At 35.8% G+C, this 26840-nt stretch overlaps 5 protein-coding genes across 11 annotated transcripts; 1 reads left to right on the top strand and 4 right to left on the bottom strand.

Moving 5' to 3' along the window:
- Positions 1-1098: 1098 nt before the first annotated feature.
- LOC106647307 (uncharacterized) lies at positions 1099-4039 on the bottom strand. The gene is made up of 9 exons (XM_014363670.2): positions 3908-4039; positions 3581-3652; positions 3401-3499; positions 3211-3297; positions 3020-3127; positions 2488-2916; positions 2007-2399; positions 1846-1932; positions 1099-1765 (listed from the first exon to the last, which is right to left on the bottom strand). The coding sequence occupies exons 1-9, from the start codon at positions 3948-3950 to the stop codon at positions 1137-1139; spliced, it is 1947 nt and encodes a 648-aa protein (XP_014219156.2). The 5' UTR covers positions 3951-4039; the 3' UTR covers positions 1099-1136.
- A 179-nt stretch (positions 4040-4218) lies between these two features.
- LOC106637414 (2-aminoethanethiol dioxygenase) lies at positions 4219-5813 on the top strand. The gene is made up of 2 exons (XM_014350224.2): positions 4219-4613; positions 4692-5813. The coding sequence occupies exons 1-2, from the start codon at positions 4314-4316 to the stop codon at positions 5070-5072; spliced, it is 681 nt and encodes a 226-aa protein (XP_014205710.2). The 5' UTR covers positions 4219-4313; the 3' UTR covers positions 5073-5813.
- Positions 5814-6753: 940 nt separating this feature from the next.
- LOC106647395 (E3 ubiquitin-protein ligase MARCHF5) lies at positions 6754-10167 on the bottom strand. Of its 4 annotated transcripts, none has more exons than XM_023392298.2 (7): positions 9816-10167; positions 8939-9189; positions 8753-8882; positions 8476-8684; positions 8080-8398; positions 7814-7985; positions 6754-7735 (listed from the first exon to the last, which is right to left on the bottom strand). In XM_023392298.2, exons 2-7 carry the CDS (start codon positions 9144-9146, stop codon positions 7580-7582), a joined length of 1194 nt encoding a protein of 397 aa, XP_023248066.1. In that variant the 5' UTR covers positions 9147-9189; positions 9816-10167; the 3' UTR covers positions 6754-7579. The 4 variants fall into 4 exon arrangements, with proteins under 4 accessions (XP_023248066.1, XP_089450252.1, XP_089450250.1 ...); XM_089594126.1 differs by having other exon boundaries at positions 8753-8864; positions 8960-9189; XM_089594124.1 differs by having other exon boundaries at positions 8960-9189; positions 9816-10166.
- A 360-nt stretch (positions 10168-10527) lies between these two features.
- l(3)07882 (Nucleolar protein 14 homolog l(3)07882) lies at positions 10528-13942 on the bottom strand. 2 transcript variants are annotated; one of them, XM_089594663.1, is made up of 5 exons: positions 13895-13942; positions 11865-13708; positions 11633-11797; positions 11004-11512; positions 10528-10912 (listed from the first exon to the last, which is right to left on the bottom strand). In XM_089594663.1, the coding sequence occupies exons 2-5, from the start codon at positions 13692-13694 to the stop codon at positions 10660-10662; spliced, it is 2757 nt and encodes a 918-aa protein (XP_089450789.1). In that variant the 5' UTR covers positions 13695-13708; positions 13895-13942; the 3' UTR covers positions 10528-10659. The 2 variants fall into 2 exon arrangements, with proteins under 2 accessions (XP_089450789.1, XP_023248077.2); XM_023392309.2 differs by lacking the exon at positions 13895-13942 and adding an exon at positions 13817-13885.
- Positions 13943-19506: 5564 nt separating this feature from the next.
- On the bottom strand, positions 19507-26142 carry LOC106636456 (uncharacterized). 3 transcript variants are annotated; one of them, XM_089594149.1, is made up of 6 exons: positions 26007-26142; positions 24201-24454; positions 20875-21036; positions 20598-20805; positions 20025-20220; positions 19507-19940 (listed from the first exon to the last, which is right to left on the bottom strand). In XM_089594149.1, exons 2-6 carry the CDS (start codon positions 24381-24383, stop codon positions 19748-19750), a joined length of 942 nt encoding a protein of 313 aa, XP_089450275.1. In that variant the 5' UTR covers positions 24384-24454; positions 26007-26142; the 3' UTR covers positions 19507-19747. The 3 variants fall into 3 exon arrangements, with proteins under 3 accessions (XP_089450275.1, XP_014204373.2, XP_014204446.2); XM_014348887.2 differs by lacking the exon at positions 26007-26142 and having other exon boundaries at positions 24201-24537; XM_014348960.2 differs by lacking the exon at positions 26007-26142 and having other exon boundaries at positions 24210-24537.
- Between the last annotated feature and the right edge of the window lie 698 nt (positions 26143-26840).

Genomic DNA, 26840 nt, shown 5'->3' with positions numbered 1-26840 from the left:
ATACAACATGCACGTATACGTATCCGCGCGTTTTGAATTCCTGCGTTCGTATATTACCCGCTGCACACCGCCAACCACTACACCACCACCACCGTCATCCTCCGCTTTTGCCTTTTCCCTTCTGAATGCCCATTCGTCTTTTCCCTCGTCAGGCTCCGCTGGAGTTACATGTAACATCTACTGCGCGTGTTGTGTATATACGTATACATTCTTCGATGAATATTGTGTGCGAGCATAAACACACATAACAGATCATAAGTATAGGAAGGGGCAAAAAAGAGCCAGTGACTTTTATTGCAGCGCACACGTCCATCCACCCTATCCCCTTTTTCGCAGTACAGGGGTGGGTACCAGTGGACGCTGGACGGGCTTTTTAGCTCGTTTTTGTCGCCTGTACGTGTGTATCATATTCGTACACAATACACGGGCACAACAAGTGGGACACGTGCGTCGCGCGTTACGTCGCAGTTATACACACTTATCCTTTTCGACGGTCTCCCTCTCTCTCTTTTTTTTTTTTTTTTTTTTTCTTTGCGCGGAAAAATGTTATTGATGTACGTCGCCCGGAATGAGCAATTTTGATTTCTACCCGCCCGACCCTTTTCCCCCACACCCCCGGCGGATATCTATCTTGTCATCGTTGGGTTCGATGCGCCTTTATCTATTTTTTTTTTTTTTTTTTCTTTCAAGGGGGACGACTCTGCACGGCTAATTGCACGTATGGAATTTTTCATTAAATTGCTCGTCCATAAGAGTGCCACGGAGATTAACGTGACTCTAGGTTTATTGACCTGTCACTGCGTGGTTGCGGTACTCTTACATGAGAGCGCGGCAGAATATGCATATATTTTTTTTTTCGTTATTGAATTACTTGTTGAAATTTTTCTTTTGATCTTGTTTATTTTTTCGAAGTATATAAAAATTACACACGTGCCGTATATTCAATAGCCTACTTTTTGGATAACACAAACAACTCTTTCAACAATTGTACGTCTACGGTTCAACAATTGTTTAAAACCAGCAACACTGGTTGTCAGTTATATTCAAATAGGGGCATAATAATAATAATAATAATAATAATAATAATAATAATAATAATAATAAAAATATTATGGGACTAAAAAATAATTACAATTTTACGCGTTAACATCCTTCTTGTTGCAGTGCTTAATGTGAATGTCATACATGTAGAGATTTCGATATTCAGTTTGACACTTTTTACAGATGAATTTTACATCGGACATAGTTTCCATATGCAACAGACTGATATGCCGAACGAGATTCCCTTTCGAACGAGTTCTAAGGCTACAGTGTGCGCAACCGTACTTGGGTTGCGTGTCACAGTAATGTTTCTGATGTCGATGCAGATATCGCAAAACAGCAAACTCTTTGGAGCACCTTTCACATTTATAAAAGTCTTTGCGATCGGTTTGGTGTTTGTGGCGCATGTGGGCAACGTAGCTGTAATGATGTTTCGTCTTGAACGAACATTGAGTGCAGCTGTAACTCGGCTTGACCCCGCAGATCTTAAGGTGGGTGCGCAGCTCAACCACCATTTTGCTGCATTTTGGACACGGCTTTTCCCGATGAGCAAAGTGGATGCGCATTACGTGCTGATGCAACTCTGACAAGTTTGCATGTGTGCAACTACAGACTTTGCAGCGGTATACTAGTAAGTTGTTGCACTTGGAGCATTTTTTTTTCTTCAACGACCTGACTCGTTTGTTGCATTTTGGGCAGTAGGCTTGCATGGAATTTTTCATTTCTGTAGGGACAAAAAAAAATTTTGAGCCTTCAGCGTAAATTGGATAACCAGTGAAGTACGATACATTGCGATAAACTTACGATTTTCCACCATTTCCTGCTCAGACATACTGGTACTGAGAGCATCAGATACACTGGAACTAAACTGATCCAAACTTTGTTCCAAATCTGCAAGAATTATTTACTGTAGAACCACTCAGAGTTTATTTTAAAGAAAAAAAAGCCATTATGAGCTACAGCACCTGCGTTCTTGATACCACTGCCATTTGATTGACCAGAATCTACGAGCGCGTTTACAAGTTTTACAGCTTTCTCCTTTACCAAGTGACTCTGCATGTGTACTTTTAATGTGCCTGTACGATTCGTTTTGTACTCACAAAATTTGCACTTAAGATAGGGCTCCTTGCCACAGTGGCTCAAATGAGATTTAAGATCTTTGAGCAATCGAAATTGTTTCTTACAATCTGGGCATGTAGTATAGTTATTTGGATCGATGGTAAGATGACGCCTCCTGACATGCTCCTGATAATAGCGCTTGAATGAAGTTGAATAGTCGCACTGAGTACAACGGAATAGTTGAATTTCCTCACGTATGTCTATTTCTGTTTGTTTCAGGGGAATGTCTTCTTTGAGAACTAGATGGCAAAATGACAAAATGACGATTAATGAGCTTGGTCTGACATTAAAAAATTAAATTGAATTGTTGTTATTGTTTATACTTACGAATTTCAACAGGAGGATTAGAACAACTCATTAAACCTTCAGGATCATGTTCTTTATCTTCTTTTTCTTTTGTAGGTTCTACAGTGCCAGCATTATTTACAGATGATGATATATTAACTGATTTTTGTGCCTGAGTAAAATGAAACTTTTCATTTGTATCAAGGTACTTGTTTGATGTAACTCGTATTCCTTTGGGAGATTGTTGCTGATGATTTTCTGTACATTTTCTTTGTACCTTATCGGCATGTTTTTTGTTAATATGTGTAAACACTTCAGAAACCGTGGTATATCTTTTAAAGCAGAGTAAACATTGGAATAAGAAACACCTTGAATCGCAATCTTGGCATTTTATCATCGTCTGTGATCTTGATTCTTTTTGGATTTTTTGGCATAATCTGCACTTTTTGACGAAAACGATATTTGACGGTACTGTACAATATTTATTTATTAATGTATTCAAAAGACGGAGTTAAAAATTTTTCAATGTTACATATGTTTGAAATAATTTAAAAGTTAAAAAAAAAATACACACCTCTCTTGCCTTTACGCATTTCAGATTTTATAATCATCATTTGTTTAACGATTTCTGGAATAATTACACTTTTTTTTGGCTTTGGTGTGGACTCACTTGTTTTTTCCTCTGAAAGATCAGAACTATTTTATCCATACTGTACTTTACAAGAAAAAAAATATTTTAAACTAAAAACGAAAACACAAACCTACCTGAAATTATTACAATGTCATCACCGTCATCATTTTTCATATCATTATCTTCTTCCTGAAAAAATTCTGAGCCATTTGTGCCTTCTTCTGCAAGTTAAATTATTTCAAAAACATTAATAACATAATTATAAGACTATCAAAACTTTCAAATAGTACAAAGTAGGGGGTAATTGTTTTTACCCATAATTACCCAATTTAGTACTAATTACGTCCATTGGAGTTATATCTAATGCAGATTCATCGTTTTTAACATTTTGCAAGTTACTAAGAACATTTGTTTGGACACAATCTAAAATTGAAGACATACATTTTGTTGATTTTTTGTTTACCATTTAAGTAATGTTTTAGCCTTCTAGCATAACCAACATACCTAGCTGATTTGCAGGGTCTGTAATAATTAATTCTTCTTTCATAAATATGTAATTTTCCGCAACAAAGTCCTCTGAAAAAAGGCATTGTTAATAAAAATGTATACATTATATACACAGGCATTGAGTATTCTATGAATACTCATATAACAATGAGTTCAGCGAGTTCTTAAAATACTTTTTTAATTATTGCACACACTCTTTTTAACTTAAGTTGTAGAAAAAAGATTTGCGCTAAAACAATAAACAGATACCAATCCGGCTAATGTGCATAACCTATACGTAAACGTTTCGCCAATATTTATACACATACAGTTTTTGTAACATACCCTCACGCATTTCCGAAAAGTCTCTAGGCTCACTTGGTTCCATTGTTATTGTTGATAAATTTCTGTCACTATTTCTAAACAAATAAACAACATTAAAGGTACCCAGAAAGTGGATCGCGGTCTCCCACCTCCGACCTCACACTGCTCAGTTGCTCACACATCCGATACAATGTATATATAAATATATATGTACAAAGCTATACGCATCTTTCTCACTCTCAGGTCAGGTACTTATACTTATCTTATACCCATACAGAGTCTCCCCTCTCATGCACTTTGTGGTACAGAGTCTGTGCCCTGTGCCTCGATCACGCCGACTTTATCATTTTGGTAAAGATAGCACGGTGTAAGATATACGTGAAATCATGTGTACCTAGTATAATTATAGTAATCACTTGCTTGTAATATGGCAAGCAAAATAGAGTTGCTCTGGAAGCAGGCGCTCAAGTGTTTCACAGGATGTCAGAGCCCTGGTTACGTGTTTTCCTCCAAGAATTTCGAGAAACTCACTAATTTGATGAACGAAATAACTGCAGAGGACGTCAGTGTGAATAAAAATATGTTGGACTTTGTGAAAGCTCAACCAGCACCCATGTGTGCAATCGATGTGTTTGAGAATCAAGACATTACCATTGCTGTGTTTATCTTGAAGAGTGGTATGACTCTACCTATGCACAACCATCCAGAGATGCATGGTTTGCTGAAGGTATATACACTGAATATGATTACTTTTTGGTGATTTTTTTTTAGCATTTCTCATAATGGTTTTATACTTATTTATTAGGTGATAAATGGTGTTGTGAAAATAAACAGTTACACCTTTGAGACACAAGATGATGAAAAAACTCTACAGTTGGGCAGAACAATCTCAGTAACCAAACATGCACCAGTCACTGTCAGATCAACTGATCCTGCCTGTGTTTTGACACCAATTTTAAAAAATATTCATGAAATCACATGTCTGGAAGGTCCAGCAGCTTTTCTGGATATCCTTAGTCCACCTTACGATATTTTAGGCAAATACGGTGAAAAGTCGAGATTGTGCACATACTTCAAAGTACTTGAAGATGATGGAACGACTGACAAGGTACAGTTGGAAGTTACAAACGTACCTCTAGACTTTTATTCACATAGTATAATGTACTTGGGTAAGCCATTGTCGTGATTATGAAGTAGTAAAGCTCTATGCTGTGCATTTCAAGAAAAATGGATTGTCAAAACTTTTTTTTTACTTGTCATTTATTTATGTAAAAAAATAAGATCTTGTTAAGTAGGTATACAAAGATGTTCATAAAATGAATCAGTTGTCGGTGATTTTTAACATTAATTTCCCGATAGTTATTGAACAATTAATATTTATGTAAAAAACAAGAAAAAAAAATTGAAAGTTGTTGGAAGAAATATTGAAGTCTATCAAAAATATACCGATCACGAAATTTTTTGTAATGTAAATTGAGCAAGTAAAGACAACACAAAAAACTTATGTTGAAATAAGTTTGAAGAAAAGATAACAGAAAAGAAATTATTGTTGTTGGTGAATTGAACTTTGTAGGTTTTTTTAACTTGAAAGCAACTTTTCAAGTCCAGTCATAACAAAAAAGACTGCAATTTTTAAATATCTCACTACATAATGCAATAGATATTGAAAATGAACATTTTTATTTCTATTGTACATAGATAAGAATTATTACTCTTATTTTTTATTTTCTTGTTGGCAGTATTAAATTATACATTGTTTTTGTACACAGTTAAGGAAATTTGTACTCTTTACAAGTAGATTGACCTAATAATGTATAATGTTCAAATAATTCTATTATTTTTTTAATAGAAAAAGTACAAAAGAAACATAAAAAAGCATATATACATGTTAAGGCGATACTGTAATTATGACAAAGTGTCGCTTAACAAATATCACCTTGAATGTTAATGATATTTCTGTACTTATCAATCAATTGAAATATTATGCATTTCAATCAAATTTTAGTGTACTTATAATTAGGTAGAACTATTTTTATGTGATTGCATCGTGAAGTTGTTGTGTGTGGAAATAATATAGTCGTGTTTTAAAATAATAAAAATACCCTTTAGTTAAGAAGAGTGCAAAGTGGTTTTAAAATGTATAAAACGATTGGTCAGAAAAAGCGAATAAAACCAACGATTCATTTTAAAGATGAATTTTACATTTTTTACCTGTACCCCTATTGACCAATTTCAATCATCCAAAACATTATAAGTAAGAATTGGCTGTAATCACAGACTTTTCTACTAGCAGAAATGTGTAAAGAAAAACAAAGCTAATAATTACAATGAAAAAAGTTCAAATAATTTAAAACCTTATGGCTGCTCGAAGTTGAACTTATTTGTAGCATTATTGCTACATCAAACTTTGTGGTTGGAATATTTTATGAATCTGTTAATCAGTAATGTACTCAATGGATTTATGAAACACAGCGTAGCTCTACAAGGATTCAATTAACTCTGTAGCAACTTCCTCCTCAACAAAGGGCAACTGCACAGAGTCCTTCCACTCGATTCCCTTATCATTATTATCTCCCGCCCTCACGGAAAACAATTGGGCCACCGAGTCCATAATCCACTAGTAGCTTTTGGTAGATAGTTTCTTTTTATTGCTTGGCTCTTTGGTGATGGCGTCGGAATTGTGGTTCTTACAGCAAGTGCCGCACTTTGGAGACTTTGATTATCCTAGCTTTGCAGAGTTGCTACTCATTTTATGTTTTGCATTTGTCACTTTAAGTTTGTGGCAACCACAAAAAAATACAACATTTAGCGTAAGGTAAGTTTTGAGATGTCAATAAAGGTGTCAATGAACTTATAACATTTAAAGCTTGCAATAATATTGTGTATTTATATTACATGGATCTATGACAAACGTATTAATCTGTACTGTTTTGTAATTCATTTATATGGGAACATACAATTTTATTTTCATCTAATTAATAATGTTATAATTCGTATATGTACAGTTGTTTATTTTCATTGATATTGTATTATTTATAAAATAACTTTGAACATTTTTTAAAAACTGTTTTGGCAACTAAGAAAAATATACTCGCTTTATACATGAAAAAATTGTAAACATTGTGCAATCCAGGACAACGTTGAATCCTAATAAAATTGGCCTTTTCGTCATAGAAATATTTTCTTTTCACAATTTACAATACCGCCTAGCTTTTCGCAATTTCTTATTTATACATCAATGAGTATCCCCTTCTTAAAAATAATAGTAAAGAGCAAAACATGAGTTACTTAGTAAAGTAAGTCATACAATTACAATTGATTTAAATAGATAAAACGAATTTAAACAATTTTGACATTTATATATCATATAGAAATATTGTTTCAAAGATTTTACTTGTATATTTAAACTTTCTGGTAAAGAGAATTCTTTAAAAATTTTAATTAGACCTACCTAAGAAATTCCTCAAAAGCTTTTAAGCAATAAAAAAACTTCTAATCAAAATATATTCACTTTGTTTGGAAAAAAAATTCCTGCACCTAAATTTAAGTTTACCGTCCCTAACTAAAATTTGACAAGAGAACAAAGTATATTATTTAATACCATGCTAGAAATTGTTTAACAGGATCGTCTGCATACTTTTCATTCTCAACTATTTTATTGTATCCCGCAAGATTTATGTATAATAAACTTCTTCAATTAGTCTGAGTCTCAGAACTCCTTTGTCTACTGTACATCGCTACATTGGCGTCAGTGTAATCCATTATGCGCCTTTGACGTTGTCTTATGTATTGTTGCTGCTTGTGGTAAATTTTGAAAGCTCCTTTGATAGTGATAAAAGCTACACCACCCTATAACAATCGGACGTCTTTTCATGAGCATTTCAAAATCTTAAATAGCACGACTTTCTGATTGCGTTTTATGCTTACCAATAAGGTTCGCTGGAAGTTTGAGTGTATACTATAAAAAAATATTCTTCCACAGATAGTGGCAATTGTAGGTAAAAGCAAGGCTCCACATAATACTCTTGTAGCTGAGACAGGATCAGTCATTGGAGGAATATCTTGAGATTGTGCTACTTCTTCCTCAGGACAAGTAGTCCTGATAACAAATCAAAACATCTTTATTATTACCAAATGTTATCTTTGCTTAAAAAAATTGATTTTCAAACAAGTGTAATGCCATTGAAACTCACTGTACTTTAACGAAGCGTTTCAGAAACGGGATTTTACAAGCATGTCGCCGGTAAAAGTTAAGCGCCTGGTCCTCCCAATCGAGCATCTTGCCCAGAACAAGCATAATAGGGATAGTGGGCAAGCCAACGAGAAGAACTAGAGGATCCGCCTGCTCCATGAGCGATAAACCGTCTTTATGGCCAATCACTTGCATCACAGTTACGGCACCGTACGTAACTGCCGTCCAGTATACACAGCCTACAACAATGCCCGCCGCGATTAACGGGCAAACTCGGAAGATTAAACCATCGATCGTATCAAGGATTACCACCAGCATGCCTGAAAAATAACGATACGTGATGAAGGAAAATTGTATTTTTCAGTCAAGTTATTAAAATAAAGTTTTATTGTTTTACCCATATTGGGATATACTATGATATACTCTGTATTGCACTGCGGGCAAGCGACGTGAGTATTGGCGCGTCCCTTTTGTTTCTCATCGACCCAGCGTTGAATACAACGCTGGTGCACCCATTTTGCCGTGCCCCGACAGTGACAAGGTTTTACCCATGGCGCAGTAATGTCATCCTCGTCTGTTGCAAAACACACCCAACAGTACCTTTTGCTGAAAACAAATGTACAATAAACAAAAAAGTATACACTCTCGAAATAATTTTGATTTAAAAAGCTTACTCTTCATCAGAACTCAGTTGTGGAATGCTTGCTGTCGTCTGATTAGGAGATGATGCTCCATCGGTTATGTCAGATGACAAATCTTGATCTGTCACATCTGATGTGGTGTTACCTGTTAAGTCATCTGAAACTTAGAATAATCAAAAACGACACCAATCAACATCGGATTTATTTATATCAAGGTACACAAAAAGCACACAAACATACCAAAGGTTGAATCCAGCGTCCCATGATCACCTTGCCTGCTCAAGCTTGAACTGAGCCTCCTGAAAGCCTCCTCAAGACTGGGCAAACGTCTCACGTTGGGATTCACATTACCGCTAGGCTCTACTCCAACAAGCCTGCCTTGCTGGTCGAGGTAATAGGAGGCATGTGGCGTACTGCTGTTTGACATCTTTTCTTGTCTTTAACTTTCTATTATCAGATCATTGTTTACCCTACAAGAATTTTTAAATCAATGATTAACAACTCCACAAACTGGTTTCACTCAATTAAAAATTCACGCTCGCGAAAGGAGGAAGTATTGCAAATGCAGAAGGTCAAAGTCACAGAATTTTCAAGTCTTATCACTCAATGGCTCTTTTTCAATTAATACACATTGTGCAAACGAAACCTTATTCTCAATGCATATTGTACTGGTGAAAATAAATAAAAAACAAAAAAACGCAGGGATAAGGCAGAAGCCAGAATTACATGAAACATACCGACGTGTACACTTGCCTACTCCCCTACGTAGACGAAGGCAAAATGTTAACAAGGAGCAATTCAAGCTCGTTGGCGTTTTTTTGCCCGTCTCGTACTTTTGCAGAATGCAAAAATCTTTGAGCAAAGGGGGGAGACTCGAGAGAGAATACAAATGCGAAAAATAAAAAATACAAGAGGAGCGCGCGACGTGACCCCGAAAAGTAAAAGCCAATGCAGGAGCCGATACGAAGTGTTGCTAAAATTGATATGACGAAGGTCTTTTGCACAGGAAAAAGAAAACAGAGAGCCAAGGACGACAGGGCAAGAACATTGTACGCATATTATATGTGTGTGCACCTTATACGGTTGAACCACTTACCTACTCAGATTAACGCGACAAGGATGCTGATGATAATATATAATGATGATGCAGTATCAGGACAATAACTCATCAGCTCTTTCTCTCTCTCTTTTTTTAGCTTTCGACTCTTGAGGATAAATGTTAAAAACTGGGTGTTTTTCTTCACCTTCTGGTGTTTCCTCGAATTACCAGTCAATCAATCCAATGCACTTTTTTGTCGACGATCAAGTAGGTATTCAAGTATTTTGATATCACGCATGATATCGCATAAGATGTACGTTGTTGGTATGTATTTTTCGGACCAACTCTCTCGCGTTCACCATTACAACTGTCTGCAACGGACGACGACGGACACAGCGCCACCACGTACGTCGTTGTAAATTGTAAATTCTTCACCTTGCACATCAAATAATATATCTTATCTGTATATATATGCAAGTGAATAGAGTTGGAATTTGGATGATATTTCAAGTAAACATGAGAATGATTCCATAATTCGCTCTACGACATGGAATTCATAACTTCTGAATTAAAATCTAATGCAGGTAATACGTATAAACTGGTCGCAAACTGCAGTGTCAATTTGGAGGAAGTGGAACATCCCTTTTTTTTGTTCAGGATTGAGAATTAAGGAGAGCAAGATTTTTCTGAAGCTTCACATTTTACGAAACTCGATCGTTGTTTCAATCAAATGTTAAATAGCTTTTTGATGAGTAACACAATCGAAATATTATCAAATAATATATGTTTTATTTGAAAACCTGCCTATGTAATTAATATACAACTCTCGTAACTTGGTACTAACACGAATATTACACGATCGTAAAAATAAACAATGATCGACCAATCTTTAACAGCATCGTCATTTCAATTTTTGTTTTTTAATCATCTTGAGTTCATGCTGCTGCATCGCAGCTTCGCCGAAGATTTCCTTGACCTTGCGCTTGCGCTCCTCGTCGGCGGAGATCTGCTCCTTCAGCTTCACCTTGGCGAGGAAAGCGCTGTCACGGCGAATTTCACGCATCGCGCTCTTCCTCTCATTTTTCAATTTTGTTAATAACTTTCGTCGCTCCAACTGTTGTCCTGTCAAATTTGCGCGCTTCTTACCGTCGTACCTTTAAAAGAAAAAAAAAATTTTCATAAGGATGACGCAAATTTATTGTATTTCAAATTATTTTGTTTAATCACGTTAGAAATCATACTCACACTTTCTCTATTTGTGGTTCTATCATCCTAAGGGCTTTAGGTTTCTTTTTGTTAAACTGAAGATACTCCAATTTTTTCTCTTTCAACTTTTCAATTTCACTAACTAAGAATTTGATCTTTTTCCTAACTTTTTTTGGGTAATATTTCGCAGAACCGCAAGTTAGCAAATCTAATATGGGCTCAAAAATTGTATAAACAGCGTCAAGTTCGCTACACTGTGCAACAAACTCACACAATAAATTGATAGCTGTAAAGAATGTTCTAATTCTAAAATCATCGTCCATTTCTTCTTCTGTAAGATCCTTTATGTTCATCTTTGAATTATCTGGGTCAAAGTCAGTTTTTTTATGACTCTCTTCTAGCACTAATAAGTTGCTAAAATCCCCAACTTGTTTGAATGGTGGGATGACTTTGAGGTGTTTCGAGAAAGGTTTTGGCAACGAAATGTAGATAACACCACGAAGAAAGTTGACAACTTCTGGAGACCATCTTTTAGTTAGTACAGTATACTGAAAAAAAAGATAAATATTTTTTTTTTTAACTTGATCCATTATGTTTATTTATACATTTTCGATATTCAATAGGTGTTTTAATAACTGTTCAATTAAGTATTTAATAAGTTAACTTACTTCCAAGATGAGTGTACATACAAATATACCTTTGGTAATGTCACTTTTTTTTCGAACTTTACATCTCAGTAAAATTTGTGACATAAAAACCAAACATGGTGTAACAATTGGATGTCTGAAATCCGACGTTGGATACAAAATAGACACCAACTTAAAAAGCATGAGCTGAAATGAAAATATAATTATTTTGAAATCAATAATTTTTCATGCCGTTTCTAAAATATTTTATTACAGTATCTAATCCAGGATAGTACTTGATCCTTTTTTCAAACTGTTCATGTTTTAACTTTAGAATGTCTCGCAAGCACGTTTTAGTTTCTTCAATATTGGCATCTCTCAAGTCATACAGCTGTGGACACAATCTATCAAAAATATTAAAAAGTTCTAGACGTTTTGGTAAACTTTTTGCAGTTGCACAATTATCTAAATGCTGAAGTAAAAATTTAAACAATTTCAACATTTTCTCTCTGTTTTCGTTGGATAATTTGAAATTATTGCATTTTATAATTCTTTCAACTATAACAGATTGCTGCGTTGAATCTCTATTTTTTAACAAATCCAACAATTCTTCATAAGTTTCTGGTGCTTTGAAGGTGTAGGGCAACTCTTTGCGTGCTTTTTCCAATTTTGCTTTCCTTTTTTGTATGTCTACACTAGATTCGCTATATTCATTTTTTAACAGAGTTTTCACTTCCTCACATGGAAAAACATCATCACGTGCATTAGTTTCATTCTCTACAATTTCAGAACTTTTTTCAGTAACCTTATTTTTCGGCACATGGGCTTCTTTTTTTTCACGCTTTTTTTCCTCTTTTTCGTAGTTTCCTTTGTATTTAACTTCATCTCTTTCTTCATCTGATTCTGATTCAGAAGCTTTCAAATCGGATAAATTGTCGTCTGATTCATTTCCAGATCCCTCTTCCTCCTCACCATCTGATTCATCATCACCTTCCTCGTCATCACCTCCTTCTTCATCACCATCTTCTGCATCACCATCACTTTGAGTATTTGAACCTTTTTCATCTCCATCATCATCGTTTTCACTATTTTCTTTATCTTCATTAAGTTTACCATTTTTTAAGATTCCTTGAACATCCTCTTTTTCCTCATCATCTGAATTCTCTTCAATGGTCTCGATTTTAAAATCATCTAAATCATCAGCTGATCGATGCTTTTTCTTAAAGTCATCCTCATCTGAAAATCCCTTCATCCTAGCTATTCTTTCAGCTGTGAGCTTTTCTAGCTTACTTTCTTCTTCTTGGGCAATTTGTTCCTCTGACTTAAGCTTATCTGTAGGATTTCCTCTGGCTTCAAACTTCATTTCCCTCAGTGCTCGGTCGTAGTCATCAATTTTTTCTTCTTCAACATCATTTTTAGATGCTTTAGAGGACGCGAGCAGCGGCATTAAATCTTTCCACTCTGAATCCAACTTTTCTGTCAATTGCAAAGTCTTTTCTTTGGTCATCTGTCTCTCAGCCTTGCGCATCTTGGACTCAGCAATCAGCTGACTTATTATATCGTTTCTGGACATTTCAGATTTTGGCTTGGATAACATGCCACCACCAAAATGCGCCTCTTCTACAAACTTTTTGCCCAAATTTCCTGACTTTTCTTCATCACTTTCCTCGTCACTCTTAGGGTCATCATACTTCTCAATATCAATCAAAGCCTGGCCTCTGTGAGTCAACATTTCCTCATCATTCAGGTTGTATATGTTCTTCTTCTGAGCCTTTATTCTTTCATGAGTGAATCTAGCCATTGCTTTGTCCTCTTCTGTCATGCCAGCATTCCTCTCTCCGATTCTTCTGTCCAGGAACAAGTTATCCTTGTCCCTGACCTTGTACTCTACGAGAAGTGTGTTTTTACGTCTCTCAATACCTTTTGCTCTGGATATGCCCGGGAGGCCTTTTTCATTTTTCAATTTTCGACCCAGAACCTGCTTTTTATCTTTGAAGGCATGCACCTCAAAAGGCGAAATCGTTTTTTTCACTAATTGGCGTTCCTTACGTCTTTGGGCATAAGTGTCAGCCAAGTTTTTCCTTTTGTTTTTAACCTTTGCCATCGCTGGTTTAGAAACTGAAAGAAATTTATTTATTTATTCGTATCCACCATGTAGAGAAACATAACCTTACAATTCGAGAAACACCAGATCAATGGTTTTCTTGAACTGTAACATACACTTACACTTTCAGAAATACAAATCACTTGATTTTTTAGATCACTACAATGAGCTTTATTAAATAGTTTTGTAATTATACGTACGATAAAATGTAAATACTTGAGTGTAAACACACGGGGGGAAGCGGTGTGTGTGTATAATATACACGTGCAGACTTTGCAGACGGCGTGTGCAGAAGCGGCACAATAAAGTGGCGCGAATTTTAAATTTCGATGCAAACTTAAATTGGTGATGGAAAGGAACAGAGCAAAGATTAATGAAAAATTGAGACGATATTAACTTTGATAGTATATTAGGTTACTTACAATTTGAGTTACAGAAGAATTTTTTGCTTACAGCTTATTATAATTTTTTACTTGAAGTCGAGCTTTTTACGTTTTCCTCTTTGGCATGAAATCGGTTCTATTTAATCTTTTAACAAAGTAATTTTTGGATCTGACGGTTTTTTTTTTTTTTTTTTTTTTTTTTTCAATGGGCTTAGTTAAAAAACAAAATTCAACACAATTGTATAATTTTCATTTAAAAATTTCATGATCGCATATTATGGTGATTAGTATATTATTTTATATCGTAATAATGTATATTTACAAATTATGTTGACCACCTCCTACCCTCAAAATTCTCTTAAATACATGTGTATATGTACAGTAATGTATTAATTTCTTTTTTTTTTTCTTTTCCTTCGAATGTATAGAAATACAATTGTTGCATGTATTATTATTATTTCACTTGCGCGACACTATACATTCGGCTTTTCCCTTAAAAAATCATCAGCTCCAAAAACTTGCGCTCAAAACCTTCCTCGTTACAACTATTATCATGTATAATATCATGTACATACGTGTAAGACGAGTAAGTATTACATATCATCGGAGTAACAAAAATACTGCATGAGTTTATCTTCGGCTCGGTGCTCTCGACAAAAGCGCTAAAAACAAGCCCTCGAAAATCATCGTGGCGTTAGTCCTCCCGTTTGCTCTCGTTTACAAAAAAATAGTTTTCCTTCCCATTGTTCTCTGCTCGTGGAAAGCGACACATTTTGTTTTTCAAAAAATCGGCAGAAGCCTTGGTTAAATTTTTTTTTTTTTTTTTTTCTATTTATTTATTTTTGCATTCGTTGACTGCATTGCTTCAATCGAACTGAATTAAAGGATCATTGGCTGCGTCACCTGCTTAGCTTTGATTTTTATCTTCCTCGTGTGTTTTACTGTTTATTATTACTAGTTGATAATTAATAATATTAATTTTAGCGCCTCAATGTGATTCCTACGTTATTTTATGGAGTAGTGCAATTTTATTTTTATCTTTATTTTCATGTAGTTTTCATACAAATCTTACAAACGTTTTGACACGAGAAACTCGTGAAATTGAAAAAAACATATATATAAAATCAAGTTATTTGTGGTAATTTTTTAAAACTCATACAAGGAGAAAATTACGATAGCAATATGTAAATTATATCGTCGATCCAAAAATCACCCAGTGGATACTATTGCGAAGATTTTATTGATATTTGAATTTTCAAACCCTTCCTTCCTTGAATTCCTATCGGTTCGTAAAATTCGCTACTTACGATATGAGATATGTGTAATTTTAGCCATTGCTACGTTAAAAAAAAAAAAAGATGTTTCAATGAGTTTCCAAGGGTTTTTCTATTTCTCACAATCAACCGAACTAATTAAGCTTCATATTTTTATTTTACAGATGTACTAGTTTGAAAGTTTTATTTTTCCGAAAAAAAATTAATTCGACTACTCGTAAGCTTCATTACGTTTCTAAACTAAGATATTTCATTTCAATGTAATTCTATTACTATTCATTGAATGACTCATTGGTAAGTAATAAATATTTTTGGTTCTCTTATAGAAAATGAGACATGGAAAGTTTGGAAAAACTTTCTCATAATGTCGGTGTTGTGTATATTATACGTAATGAAAATCGTAGCTAATACTGATACATAATATACGTAGGTACCATAGTATCTAGTCTAATGTAATGATATTTTTTTCGAATTACAATATATATTGTGGAATATCATATGTGTTAAATCATTTAATACTCTGGAAGCTTTGCTGTTGTTGTAAAAGTACGTATCAACGCACAATGTAATCATCAACGATATCACAACGAGGAATTTGTAATTAACATGAAAAAAAAATGATTTGGAAATTCAATTTCCCACCGCAAACAAATGAAAAAATAAACGAAATACAATATTGCGCGTTAATTACTCTTAAATTCGGTAACCTCTACATGTACCATCAAAATCTCTTTCGATCGTGGTATACATATACTGTACATTTTATTAAATTTTAATTCTCGGTAGAAACAATACTCGCTTGTAAAGGCCACTGATTAAACTTGGGTCTCCTTTTGCTTTGCCTTGCCCACACATGCGCGCTATCATACAAAGTATCATGCAAGGGCACGTTGTTTTTCATCATTTTACGAAAAAAAAAAAAAAAAAAAAACAATCTTCGAATCACAAAATAATGAAAAATTAAACGAACCACACTCGAATAAGTAAATTTCTCGACGTATTATACTTTCATGTTTCACACCCACACTTACACATACATCACTCCCAAAACATGTGAAATTAAAAAAAAACGAAATGAGTACTCATCATGTCGAGGAATACGTATATATATATATATATTTATACATGCTTACTTTTATACGTGGACGAATTATTTCAAGTGATGAGTTATCTTCGTTACTCAAAGCGAGCGCTCAATCGCCCTTACGATTAACTTTCATGTCTGCGAATACAGCCTGCAAAACCGTAGAGGACTCGACCATTAACAATCGGTGCGCTTGTATATTTTATTTTTTTTTTATGCATCACTGCGACACTGAAAATGCACGTAAAAATTCGAGCTCTTTTTTCGATGGTGGAAAAAAAAAAAAAAAAAAATTGTATCCGAAAAAGAGTCAATAGTAGCACATGCGTCACAGTGATTTATTACAATATATGTTTAATTGTACAAACGACATAAAAGTGTTAACAGGTACATCGTGAAATTCTGCATCATCGCCGTGGAACATCTGTGGTCACTTTTTGTATCATCATCGCCATCATCATCATTGACTAGAAAATATATCTCGCCAAGAAATTATTCCCAAAGCCATCCGCACAAGTACTTTTTCGTGCTTTATTTATACACATTACATCGTACGTACTAATTTATATAGTAAATCGTAGAGGGTTTTATTTCTCTATTTACAACGAGACAGACAGAGAGAACATCAAGACGCGCGATGGATTATTTTTTTTATTTTCTTATTTTGTGCACACGATGAGTATGACCACACTCGATTTCTTTTTCTTCACCATCAATGTCCACTGAGGAAGATACTATGATTTTATATTTGTTCGCAACCAATAATCGCGACATTCTTACTCTCTATTCGTATTGTTGTATTATTATTATTATTATTATTATTATTATTATTATTATTACAACTAATTTTGATTCGACAAGAGTTTGATGCACATAATCATTACCTTATACGTACAACATAGCATCAACTTAATTAATTGCTTTACGAAATTTGTTGGCACTAAGAAGCTTTCGACCAATAATCTGTATTGTTACGATATAATTTAAAGCAATAGAAACAACATCATTTGTAGGTACTATTGCTTCTTTAACTAATGATATTTAAATCGCAGTCGGGGGAGAGGATCGAAAATTATCCATCCAATTAGAAGACAGTGTGGTTGTGTCGTTGAAACTTTGATTTGTTTTGTTTTTTTTTTGTTTTTTTCACCGCAGATTTTCGAATAAATTTTATGTACGCATCTGGAGCTCGTTAGTCTAGCGAGTAGATTTTTCTCGATACACGTCTTTGGGGTATCGCGAAAATAATCAACGAATTGAGCGCCTATTGTACATGATTAGTTTTACCACCATTTATTTAGTGCCCAAACTAAGGAATGAGCGTGTTTGTCGAGAAATAAAGATAACAGAGCGAGAAGGATCGAAATGTTCATTTTTTTTTTTTTTTTTTTTTTTTCATTTCCTTTTCTTTTACCTCATAAAGTACGATGATTTGCCAACTTGTTTCTTAATTTATTTATCCTAGTCTCTGGCTCGGTACGTACGATCACATCCTGGTCATGTATATACTCTTCCTAACGCAAACTTCTTTTTTTTTTATTTGTGAATTTGAGTATTTTGCGAACTATTTGTCATTGGTATAATTATATTTATTTTTCTATTATTTAATCCGGAATTGTCGGGAATTAGTATTTGTAGGTACGGCTGCTGAATCTAACTTTTTTTCCGTTTCATTTTTTCCAACAAAGTACTTGTCTGACAGACCGAAAAAAAATGTTTATTTAATTTTGTATGATATATTTTAGTTCTTTAAAGGATTCGCGTTGACGAAGATGAATCAACATTAGGCATGTTGTAATCACACTTTTTTCTTCGGGGATAAATTGCCAGTAATATTTTTTGATAAATTTAGTCAAACAAACTTGGTGTACGAGTGATTTTTTTTTTTTTTTTTTTTTTTAATGGTAATTTAATCCGCGGAACGTTGAAAAAATGTTTTGTTACCCTCAAAGGTCGTAAGTCTATCTTCTGTTTTCTTATATGGTAGTTCGAATTTTCAAAGGAAATACACTAAAGATAGGAAATGTAGGCAATATCATTTGGCATCTAACTTTTTACACCCTAAATGCAATGGAGTTTTTAAACCTTTTCGTATTTACCGTTCACTCGATAAAAAGAAGAAGAAAAAAATTTCCACGAAATCCATCCCATCGAATGCAACAAACGCTTGACCTTCTGCCTTCGTTTTAAAATAATGAAGTAAGTACACAGAGACTGGCACTTTTGAAAAACTAGCTCGTTACTCTCATTTATCATACATGTATATTACTATAAGCAATGTAGGAAAATGTTGCTGTCCAGGAATTTTAGTTGTAGTTTATAACCCAATAACTCTTGCAACATTACATAGGTATATAGGTACACATGACATCTTGTGCACGAGTTATTATTCGTATATAAATACTATGTGTTGTAGATAGTTAATTATTTAGTAACGGGAGTTTGTTTGATTTACAAAATACAATGTTGCAATGGACGTGAAATGCGGTGCGAAAAAATAGTTTCCCTTAGTTCTAGTGAGTATGGGTTTTATACCCTCCGATACGTTTTTATTTACTCGAATGTGAGATGTACTTTGAAACAATCGATACTATCGAGTCGAAAGTAATTCTATGCGGAGTAATTGACCATAGTCATGTACGGATTATTTTTCATTTATTTATTTATTTTTTTATTTTTTTTTGTAGTGAACCTGTGTTGGCGAGATCATCTAAAAAATGACGTTGTGCAATCGTATCACTTATGCGATTATTAAAATTTTAGGTATTTATTACATATAGGTGTACGCCCAGAAAACTACACATACGTAGAATCGAAGACTGACCTCATTCTTGTTTCAACTCCTCTTACGGATTTTTCTTCATTTATTTTCTACTAAAAAAAAAAAAAAAAAAAAAAAAAAAGAACCAATAAGCCAATAAGTATACAAAGAAAGCAAACCAACGTTGTTTTATTCTTCTTCTCAAACGATTCACCTTTTGTATTTGTATTCCAATGTTCAGAAGTTTGCACATCCATCAACGTAAAATACAGTATATAGGTGAGCTTGTCTCAGGAGAGGAAAAAAAAAAAAAAAAGAAAAAAACCTCAACAACCCTCGAGACCGAGGTGCACCTCGGCGCTACCGGCCTCGGGATCGGTATCGTTGGGATTAGCGGGAACGAAATCACGAAAGAGGTAATAAACAATGGTGTCGAAGAAAAAGACACCCTGGGTATCAGAGTCGCACTCGGTCGGTTTAACGTACGCCGGTTCCCGGAACTCCGTCACAATGACCACGGAGCCAGAACGGAAGCCGACGCACGCTTATAGCTACGTGGACGCGGCGAGGCTTATCGACGTTGACTCGGTAACGGCAGCGCGGGGCTTCGGGTCCAGGGAGTTGTACAGCGGGTACTCGCAGCAGAGCAGGAACTTGAGGAACCACGGCACCTCCGAGTAAATGCCCGGTGGTATCGGTATCAGGGGTGACGTCGATTGCTTGTACTGCCGATACTCGGCGATACTGCAACCAACAAATTGGTTGATTTATTTTTTCTTTTCTAAAATATATAAATACACACGAAGTGTACGTGCTATGTATACTCACTGCCTGTATCTCTCGTCCGAAGCCTTTTCGAGCAGTGGCATGCCCGAGAGGAAGAGTATGATGATGGTGGTGAATATCGGGGACGCTATGACTATCCATTCCCAGCCTTCGATCACGTTCAACGAGATGACGAATATGCCCCACCAGACGACGATCTCGCCAAAGTAGTTTGGATGCCTCGAGAAGCTCCAGAGACCTGTTTTTTTTTTTTTTTTTTTTTTTTTTTTTTTTTTTTTTTTTTTTTTTTTTCATGGGTACCAACAACAGTTGCGTAAGTAGCCGATTCCGATGGGTCGATTCGACACGTGTTTCCCCCCCGCCCCCATTTCCATGGGCAGTGTGCCAACAACGGTGCGAGCGAACAAGAGCACAAGGAGGGTAAGAAAATAAAAATAATAAAAGCTACAGCCCGCGAACCGAATTACGAGACGCGTGTATATAAATATATATATACGAGTGGGTTCGGTATATCGGTACAACCGATCTCTTCGACCTCCACGCGTTGTGTACTTATTATATGCACGATTGTCAAGGGATGATGCATGTATTGGTAAAGAGAATGAGGGATCTTACCGTCGTCGCACCATTTGCCGTCGTTGACGGGATCGGCCTTGAAGGCGAACTTTTGCAGGTCCGCGTAGGTCTCGGCTAGTAGGCCGACGATGAACAGAGCCGTGCCGGCGCTGTCGAGGTTCGTCATAGTTTTCGGCGACGGGGGTATCTTGTTGCGGGGCGAATTTATGATGATCACCGGCAAACTCACCACGTACACCCACACGGCCTGCCATCGGATTATCGATTTTTATGGGGTTTATATTTTGTTGATTCGATCGAATGTGCGTGCATATACCTGGAAGGACCAGAAAACGGCGAAGCGTATGACGTTGCTCCGGCGATCGTCGAAGCGCTTGTCCCTGCCGATTTGGTAGATGCGGTAGAGGAGGTACGAGGAGAGCCGGAAACCCCACAGGCAGACGAATATCGTCACCATGAGTTGGCGGCTGTCGTACGTCTGGAAAATCGCCGAGACGGGGGGGGGCAAGGATATAGGGGAGGGGGTGCGTTTTAGTTTTATCTTCTCGATGATCATCTTTTGATTTTTTTTTTTTTTTTTTTTTTCAATAGCACAGTTTAACGATATACAATGTTTTTAATATATAATACATAGAGGTGAGTATATTGGCAATTCCATCTACGGGCATTCGCCTATTGAATGATAGTCGGTATCAGACGCTGCAGAGTATCGCTGCGGTCGAATTGATTTTAACTTTGCGTGATGTAGGGTTTTTTTTTTTTTTTTTTTTTTTTTTTTTCCTTCAGCGATTCGACAGGATCATGTAGATGGTAAAACATTGCGGAAGGGAAATTTACTTTGGCAGTGTGCAGCTGGGCGTTGGGGATTCTTATATTTTTTATCCTCTTGAGTTCACGGAAATATTTTTAGGAACGATAAGACCTCAAACTTTGGTATCTGTAATCTTGTGTTTCAGACTAGGGAGCCAAGTAAAGTGCAAATTGTAGGATACTCTATATGAGTCACATTTGAAACGTAAAACTGTACCAATTCAGAGGTGCCGTGTTTTTCACAAACTTCGAATCTAGTACTCGGTCGAAAAATAAAGCTGAAAAGTCACGATTAACAAATCTATTGTCAAACGCATTGATAATTCAATTTTAAAGAGCTTTTCGTTATACGTATATTAAATATTAAATGTGAACGCAAATTGAGTTGAAGGGTAAAATAAATTACAGTATTGAAAAACAATGATATTTGAGCTTTTTTTTTTTTTCTAAGCCATGGTCTCCAAAGTTTCGAGGTCTTGTATTCACAAATATATATTTCTGTATAAGCTAATTATTGAAACACATCGATTGGCAGTACTTGTTTTTTATACGGATGCAAGGCAAGAAATAGCGATTACGTGTACATAAATGATAAAATCAGAGATATCGGTAAATCTTGCATTCCACATGAGGAAAATTAAGGTGGTATCAATCAACAGTGCAAGTGGATGCGGTAAAGCTCACGCACGAGAAGCAATCACTTAATCGAAGATTTTTCATTTGGTTACTTTATGAGTGGTGTTTTTTTGAAAAGAAAATGAAAAACCTTCAATTACGTGATAAGCAAGCGACTCGCATATGCAGGATAAACAAATGCATGTGCAATCGTGAAAAAAAGAAAATACGATTGAAACTACAGTAACGGTGAAAATGTATCGCCATGGTATTAGCACAAATGGCAACGCGACTGAAATTAAACAATTGAGCTTTTTTTTTCGACAAAGGGTATGAAATTTATCCAAATCATAAAAAAGCAAAATGTAATTGTAAAGATCGGAATGTGATTTTGCTCTTTTGGTCGTCGACAAGCAATGGCGAGTAACGCAACAACAAAAATCTTCGGAACAAATTTAAATTTCATGCTAATTTCTCAGGCAGATTGTAAATATTCTTTTGCGGAAGCTGGCCTTGACAATACAAAAAAGCACAATTCGACTGCGCGACAACAAAAAAAAAAAAAAAGCCATAATTTTTTGTCGCGTCCAGTCCCGAGAATCAATCGCTACTTCGATAGCTCTGTAGTCATAGCATACATTTTCCATTACTTTTTGAAAAAGATTTTTTGAACGTTTTAAAAGAAAAAAAAAAAAAAAAAATTACACATTTTTTAAATAATGAGTCTACTAAGTCAACTCTCATCTACTTACATATTGTGTGAGCGTGTCTTTACGAAAAACTAAAGAAAAATCATACAGTGTCGTATATAGATGGATAGCTATATGGTTGGTCCTTCTACTTCTGCCAATAATATATTCAACTACAATATCAATAATTATTAATTCATCAACATTTTGTATATATAAACGGATGTGCACCAATGCCATATAATAGACAAGTTCGAAACGTATGCGTGTGTGTGAGGTGCGGAGGAATATAGAGAAGAAAAAAATAAAATAAATGTGCTAGATGCTGGCTGTCGGCCCGTTTTCCTTGTATTGGCACTGCCGACAAAAAGTCGACTCCATAAATTCATAATGCGCGCGTCCAAAAATCGTTCTCGCGTCTGACAAATCGCACGTATCCCAATTTTTTTTTTTTTTTTTTTTTTTTTCAATTTCTATTTTTATTTCACGTACAAATTTTTTTTTTTTTTATATATCTGGGCTTTCCGGTTATGCGGGTGTTCCGATGCTGTATCGATTGCGCGTTTCCAGAATAATTGGTGTTGTTTGTTTGGTTCATAAAACCGATGGCTGGGCGAGAATAAATTTTGCAGTGCACAGCAGGAGCATTGAGCCGATTCCAAATATTAGATTTCACCAATGGTAATTATTATTCAGTTTGATTACTGTGTCAAATGTGAAAAAAAAATTTTTCTTCAATATCGTAGACACGAAAAAACAAATGTTATATTTTAAAAGACAAAAAACCGTCTCGGGGACTAAGTTGTTGTGCATCGAAATAATGGATAAAAAAAATTAACTGAATTTTAATAAAAACAAAAGTTTTAATTTTTTACGAAAGTGCCCATTTGACCATGTTGTAATAATGGCACGCCAAAGAGTATATATACAACGCATACGTCGCGCTTGTCATGAACGAGTGGATGCACTAAAGTACCACATTGGCACAATAAGGCTATGTCTATACAAATACATAAATGTGTTCTCTACATTGCAAGTCTCTTTCTCTCTCTCTCTTCTAAAACTATAATTATTTGTGGAAAAAAAAAAAAAAAAAAAAAATTACTATCATTGTAAACAGTCAAGATTAGCTCTAACGAAAGTATAGTTAGTCTATATAGGTAGAGATAGTGTATATAAAGCTACAAATATATATGTATAGGTATACGTATGTGCACAAGAGCGTCAGTATATAATATATGTATTATCAGAAAGAAGGAAACGAGAGTCATTTACGTCTATGTGTCTAATTAAAAAAATCCTCGTCTCGTCGAGAGAAACAAAAACTAAAAACTTTCGAGTTATACACACGAACGAGACGAAAACATATATATAAATATATATATATACACACACACACGTAATAATATAAAGATTGTACAAGATATTATATGTATGCAATAAGTATACAATACAAGAATCGATAATATCCTGCAGAGCTATGAATATCTGCTGGTGCCGGTAGGATGGCGGAATGCCTTCGACTCACCTTACCGACCTGCCCGAGGAAGAAGGTGAGCAGCGCGAGGATCATGAAGTTGACCCCACCGGCGAAATCCGTCAATTTGTCCATCTGGAAGGTAGCGGCGATCGAGAAGAATATCAGCTGCATGCCCACCGTCACTATCGCGCTCACCGCCAGGTGGTCCTCGTCCAGGATGTCCACCGCCATTGCTCCTTGCTTTTGCGATGAATCGAGGACTTTTTTTCTTTTTTTTTTTTTTTTTTTTTTTTTTTTCGTTACTGTGAACATTAATTTATCACTTGTGTGAGTCAATATTTACATTGACTCGTCAACCCTTTTCAAATACATTAAGAATAATCTTTGATTGATCGTACGAAACTTTAACACGTAACAAACACGTAACAAAGTTCTTTGATTTCGCACCTTTTTTTTTCCTCTAGAGAGACAAATCGTATTTTTCACTTTGTGGCAACACGAGAGGTAAAAAATGCAGTGTGCATTTAATGCGTATCTATACGTACGTTACGTAAAAAGACTTGAGTCCTATGATTTCCCCCGGATCTTGTGTAAGTAGGCGAAAGTTTTGTGTCCTTCTTTCAAACGAGTTATATAATTGACAGCAGAATCAAAATATTGATGTTAAAATTAATCAAAGATCATATTTTTATGTATATTATTCTAAATGTCGAAAATAATTTTTTTTTTTTTTTTAAATGTTGAGAAAAATATTTATCTGTACATGACATAATACACAGGCGTAATAAGTTGTTGAAGAAAAACTTAATTTTTATCAGATGGTAAAAAAAAATTCAATTGGCATTCAGTACACATCTAGGAAAAAAAAAAAAAACTGGAAATAAAAAAATGCCGTAGATCGCGTGCGTAGCGCATTTCTGTATTCATTCGCGTGACACGTAAAAGATTTTTCACGCGCTTCTGCGAGCATAAAAAAAGTGTAATTTTCAATCCTCCAACGAGTAATAGAGAACCAATCGTCACTACGATTAAAACGAATCATTGAAAAATAATACATTTTCCCAGCTTTTTTTACAGTAGATATTTCGGCTACTGAAAGCCACCTCAAATATTATTAAGTCGTTATAATTTGACGTAAATTCAACTTCATCGCAATGACGAACAAAACAGAAATAAAGATAATTTCACGCCCAAGATGTACCTATTCATTAGCAATGAATTGCCTTGAATAACATGGTATTCCTATGTACAATCAATTTAAGGATATTCACTCGGTTTGCGTCCACCAAATCGACGAATCACTACCGTAACGTGTATCACTTAATAAAATTAATATCATCCCCTAAAAGCGTAAAAGCCCTTTCATACGTGTTATTTTTGTGATGGAAGTTACTACTTGTTTTTTCGCTTCCGAAAAGCAATTTCATACACGGTCGTACCAAAGCCACCTATTCTACACAATTAAATTAAACTCAATTTTACTTGGCAGGTACAAGCACGGTGTAATAACAATTGAAACGACAAGTAATCGAAAAGTATCATTGCGTAACTGAAAAAAGGCCACTTTAGCGTTATCCCAGGGTTAAATCAAGGAAAGACCAGGGTGTCCCAAAATGGATTGAACGAGGGATGGACGAATCTTTTCGATTGATGTGAAAAAAAAAGAAAAGAAAAGAAAGAAAAAGTCGCGTGCCTCGGGAGTCTCGAGATCTCAAACCCCCGCAATGCGATACTACACCCATACATACACGCGCACGCCAGAGAGGCACGTATTAGCCAGTGTACATGTATGTACGAAGCAAAGCTCAAGCACAAGACGGCACGTATATATACGTGCACCCTGTCGAGGCTTACCTTGGCGCGCGATGAGTCCATTCTCCGAGACCCGCGTACAGCAACGGCTGCAGCACCAACTATCTCTCTCTCTCTCCCTTAAACTCTCTTGATCTGGCTATCGACGAGCAACTAGCGCACCAAAACTCGCGATCGCCCCCTGCAAGCTCCCCCGAAAAAACGAGACCATCCTCCCCCCTCCCAACCACCTCTACACACGCTAATTGTCACACAAAGGCACGCGGACGTGGGCGTTGATCGACAACTCGCTTGGCCTCGTCAAAACCCGTCTATCGTGTCACCTCCGAGTTTTTATTTATTATGTCGAGACGTTGTTTGTTATTTTCCCCCTCGCGGACAGTACGCGAGTTCGCGCGCGCGTGACACGGAATGCAGGTACACCCCAGTGTTTAGCCAGGGGTAGGCGCGCGCGCACTGCCGTGTTTCGCGGGAGGGGCGGCTCTGGTTATTATACACATAGGCACGTATATATATACGAGCGGTACAAAGGTCGTACGGGCCCGTATAAGCACATTGCCGGCGGAATATTATGCGCTTCCCTTGCGCACGATGTGGCTGCGACCACCCCACCCCTTCTGCTGGTGTACATATATATATACACTTTTGTGATACGTGTGGGGGGAACAAAAAGGGGGGCTGATTATCGAGAGGACTATCTTTTTTTTTTTTTGTTTTCTGCGCAAGAATCGTGCTTTTAAAATCAGTGGGGTACATTATAGGTATATGGCTTTTGGTTTTGGGGAAGAGTAAGCCGGTCTCTTGTTCCACTTGTTTCTCGATTCCCGCGCGCGTGTGTCGCTCGTCTGTAGTTAACACAGGCGCAAGTTGCAACAG

The sequence above is a fragment of the Copidosoma floridanum genome, unplaced genomic scaffold (assembly GCF_036245765.1).
Source record: "Copidosoma floridanum isolate Cflo_tuat_1 unplaced genomic scaffold, Cflo_Japanese_pri ptg000021l, whole genome shotgun sequence".
In the NCBI taxonomy this organism is placed as follows: Eukaryota; Metazoa; Arthropoda; class Insecta; order Hymenoptera; family Encyrtidae; genus Copidosoma; species Copidosoma floridanum.
Note: the sequence above shows the minus strand (reverse complement) of the source record. Positions and strands in the feature narration are given on the sequence as shown.